The sequence below is a fragment of the Telopea speciosissima genome, chromosome 9 (genome assembly GCF_018873765.1).
Source record: "Telopea speciosissima isolate NSW1024214 ecotype Mountain lineage chromosome 9, Tspe_v1, whole genome shotgun sequence".
Lineage (NCBI taxonomy): Eukaryota > Viridiplantae > Streptophyta > Magnoliopsida > Proteales > Proteaceae > Telopea > Telopea speciosissima.
In genome coordinates, this window is record NC_057924.1 from 19046850 (window position 1) to 19051543 (window position 4694).

Below are 4694 nucleotides of genomic sequence, written 5' to 3' on the forward strand. Positions count from 1 at the left end.
TTACTTCTAATGGCAAAAACTTTATCGATTTAAAAACAAAGCCACAATAAGTTTCTAATTCCTTGTTTATATATTTATATAATGTCTTAATTAATCCAAAACTTGATCTAGGTTGATGACACAACTACTCAAGTGTGAATTTCATATGGAAAATAATTTATAACTTCAATTCCCAAAAAAAAATAATTTATTACTTCAGACAATCTCATCTTTTGATCTTTCTTCCTAAGCTTAGAGATACATGGATATGTATCTATTTATAAGATTTCAGGCTGGAAAGAAAAGGTCAAGTTCACACGTTTGGTTGAATTTTTCTTCTATTTCATAACAAGAATAGGTATGAACTATATACCAAATAAAAGTATTGTTTATAAGGAAAGAATTATCAGATTGTTTTAGATTCTAAGACTCAAATTGGTAAGATAATCTTATAAGATCTTTGGGGAAAAGAATGCTACCTAGTCATGTGGCCACCTCACCTTCATGGAAAGGTGGAAATCCCGCCCCTTGTGATGCATGCGCACATGCTATCATTGACCCTGCATTGATGTAGAGGCCACGCGATCAGGTATCATTCTCTTGCCCAAGATGTTTTTAACCCTTTTGTCATAAATCTCAAACTAATTTGACGAACTCCAAGTTCACACGAAGAGAGACATGAAACTTCTTTTTATTTTTGAAGTTTTAGGCCAAATTAATCCCTTGATATATAGGGTTCTGTTTACTGGTTGTTCTCTCCCTATTTAGGAATTTCATAGATTTTAATCACATTTCTTTTTTCATAGTCGAAATAATGTAGAAATTGAAAACCCTAGCTATGAATCAAGTATGCATGTCAAGGTTAAAAATAAAAAAAAATAAAAATTGAAAATCGAATTGATCAGTGCCAATTTGGATTTTAATTAATCAGAATTGGTCAGAATCGGAGTAGAGAATCAATCAAAATCGACTGAATCGGTCATGGCCAATTTCGATCAATTCACCAATCTAATTCCCGATTCTTAAAACCGTGTTTTTGGGCGATTATAATGAATAGCTTGACAGAGATTGGAAATCTCTGAAAAATGGTTATAAAGTCACAATTGATCACATAAAAATGGGGGAAAAGTGGCTCCACACAATCTTATATTATGCAGATCTTCATATATGATCTTACTATTCAAAAAGGGATGCCAATATGCTTCCTAAGAATAAGCAATCTTTGTACCTTAATATGATTAGAGAGTTGAATCCTTTGGAGATTGATGATTGACAAGAAGAATTTATTATCTGCTTCCCTTTCATATTCATGTGGGACTATGAGAGTGGGGCCCACCATATTAAATGCAATTATGCTACCCTAGGGACCACCACATGTGTGACATGGGTCGTCTCCAAAATAAACAAAGCCATGTCTGAGTCTCCTTTGTTGTACCTCGTTCAAGTTCAAGTTTGGAACTAAATGTCAAAGAGGAAAAAAGTAAGGACATCAACCGGTCAGTCTCTTTACCCAAAAGGCAAAAGAGTCAATCCTGGTTGATTATTAATTTTTCCACACCAATTTAGGAAACACATCATGCCAGCCTAACCGTCGGATACTAGAGAGGATTTGAATCCACCAATTTAAGACCATATTATATTAGCTAATCAGGTCTCATAGATTAAGTATGAACATGTTTATATTCAGTCTCTGGGTTATCAGTTTGTAATTGGAGTTAAGTTAATCGGACTAATTATATTATACTTAGCATTTAAACAGACAAATTGGTTATAAACAGTCGTAAACATGCTATAAATGTGATGGTGACTCAGCAATCTCCGATCATCGAAAGATTCTTTTTAATATGTTCCAACACCAGTTCTTTGTCCTTTCCTGAAGGATGACTAATCAGGCTATAAACAGGCTATAAATGGATGGTCTCAGTTGATTATGGTTGTTTAGGCTAGAATCAAGCACCATGAATTCCAAAATAACAATCGGTCTACACCCAACACCGGACCATTTAAGAACCATTTGGTCCGGTTTCGGGATTTAACCTGTCATTTCAATCGGGCCAACCAATACGGGCCAGATTTTGATACCCCGAAAGAAAAGCAATTATAAATACTTATAAAAGGGAGAAGATTTCTCATGCTATCAATGTAGGAGACATCTCCCATACTACACCAATGATAGTGTAGGAAACGATATCATTCACATAGGACTCACATGATCAAAGAAGGAAAGAGAAAATTTAAAAAAAAAATCATGTAAAATGAGGGTACATTGTCTGTGTGGGAAGTTCTTTTCCCTTCATGTACATATATAGGTGACATTCATATTACCAAAATACCTTGAGATAGTGATGTGAGGTGCTGGAGAGAGGGGAGAGGACCCAAAACAGCCAAGTCTGATGTGGTGCGGAAGCTCTGAAATAATCACTTGTTACTCTACTCCCAAAACAACCAATGTAAAACACTACCAAAACAGCTCAAGGCAGTTTTAAAAGTAACAACCAGCAGAAGGTTTTTAATAGCAACATCATAACATTCATTAATGGGTGCCCTCAAGTGATTGCTATGTTGCAATGCCCAAATGAATCAACCTCTTGAAAATGCAGCTCGTAGTCCAATCCTCACATGATGAAATACAAACAGTAGCTATGCACAAATACAAGAACAATAACTACGCACGCATATAAGAACAATATGTTTCTACCAAAAAAAAATAACAATATGTTAGTTGATGTAGCATATGATTGCCACATTAGCATAATTAATTGTTTATTTAAATTTTAAAATTAAATTCTGTAACTATCTTCACTTCCTTAATGGTAGGAGATGGTTTTAATTTTAAAATTAAAGCTAGTAATGAAGTCATGTAAACTTACACTTAATGTTTTAATTAAGCAGTGCAGTAATATAAACTTCTCTTACCATATATCGCTCATGCGATCTCCATGCAATCCGCCATCTCCATTATTCCTCATTATTCTGTATTATCTTGTATTCCATAATTATTCTTTATCTTTCCTTGCAATTAGAAATAGATTTAGACTATTCTTTACGTATATATATCTTGTAATTGGAATAGAGAATCAAGTGATTTCATCCACATTGGATAATCACGTTTAACATGGTATCAGCCAAAACCCATGATCCTTGATATTTTTTCCATTTTCTTCTTCTTCTCCACCATGACTGGGATCCTTCCACCGCGGCAGTGCTCACCAATGCTGCTATGTCGGCGACCTCTTCCACTTCCCTTATTCCGATTACCTCACCTTATTGTCTCCACTCCTCCGATCAACCTAGATCGGCTTTGGTTCAACCTCTCCCTGATGGAGATAATTACCCTACATGGCATCGTTCGATGCTCATGGCTCTTGAAGTGAAACATAAGCTCTCCTTCATCGATGGCACATTGGCAAAGCCTGATGCTACCTCTCCTGATTTGCCTCACTGGATTCGGTGTAACAGCATGGTTCGATCTTGGATCGTCCACTCTACGATCCCCGCTATTGCCCACAGCATATTATGGATTGATTCGGCGATGGATGCTTGGCATGATCTTCGCGAGCGTTTCTCCCCAAAGAACGCTCCACGTATCTTTGAGATTCGACGTGCTCTATCGACTCACGTGCAAGGAACCGATTCCATATCGACTTATTACACTACAATCAAAGGTTACCATGGTGAACTTCTTTCCTACCGTGCACGTACTGCCTCCTTGCTCGTGTGGTGCCCTCAAACCTATTCATGAATTTTTGGAGACCGACTCGCTCATGGACTTTCTTCAAGGCTTGAATGAATCATATATGACTGTGCGCAGCCAAATCTTGCTTATGGACCCGCTGCCCACCATCAACAAAGCATATGCCCTACTCCTTCAAGAGGAACGACAGCGTTCCATCACTCTTGGGCGCTCCTCTCTACCAGACCAGACCGCCATGGCTGCAGGCCGTACCACTACTGCTGCTCCCATTCGCAAGCCCGAGCAGCCATCCAAACCGCAATATCATTGCACCTACTGGGACAAGGATGGCCACTCGAAAAGCAGTTGTTTTAAGAAGCATGGCTACCCGGACTGGTGGACTGCTCGTCGCGATCCAAAGCCCACTGATACTGCCACTTCTTCTCGTGCCCTCGGCCCTCGGCTTGCTACCACGACTGCCACAGATCCGCCATCTGCCCCTGCTGGCACACCCTCTCTGACTGTCGACCAAATTCAGCACCTCTTATCGCTCATTCCTACTAGTAATAAACCTATGGTTAATATGGCAGGTAATTTATCACACCCCCCTCCGCTTGGATTTTAGATACTGGTGCTACCGCGCACATCACTTATGATGCGTCTTTATTTAATTCCATAGTTCCTTGTAAATCGTCTTTACCTATCACCCTTTCGAATGGTTCATTTGCTCATGTGACACGCATTGGTTCCATCACTTTATTCCCTGGATTTGTTATTGATCGTGTCCTGTTAGTTCCATCCTTTAAATATAACTTGTTATCTGTTAGTAAAATCACCTCATTTTCTCACTTTGTCGTGACATTCACTGTTGACTCTTGTTTTTTCCAGGACCCACATTTGAAGAAGACTATTGCGACGGGGAGTAGGCATGGTGGTCTCTACCTTCTTGACCCATCTCCACCCTTTTCGGCGGCTGTCCCTGGCAATCACTTTGACATATGTCATTGGAGGTTGGGTCACCCGGGTCCTTCCACTATTTCTA

General features: G+C 38.9%; 1 protein-coding gene across 1 annotated transcript; it reads left to right on the top strand.

The window, feature by feature from the left end:
* The first annotated feature begins 3199 nt into the window (after window positions 1-3199).
* Window positions 3200-3721, top strand: LOC122638715. Its single transcript, XM_043831569.1, has one exon. It carries the CDS (start codon window positions 3200-3202, stop codon window positions 3719-3721), a length of 522 nt encoding a protein of 173 aa, XP_043687504.1.
* The last annotated feature ends 973 nt before the right edge of the window (window positions 3722-4694 follow it).

Excerpts from the sequence above, each read along its gene's own strand:
- LOC122638715 (XM_043831569.1), top strand. The coding sequence starts at position 3,200 with ATGTCGGCGACCTCTTCCACTTCCCTTATTCCGATTACCTCACCTTAT.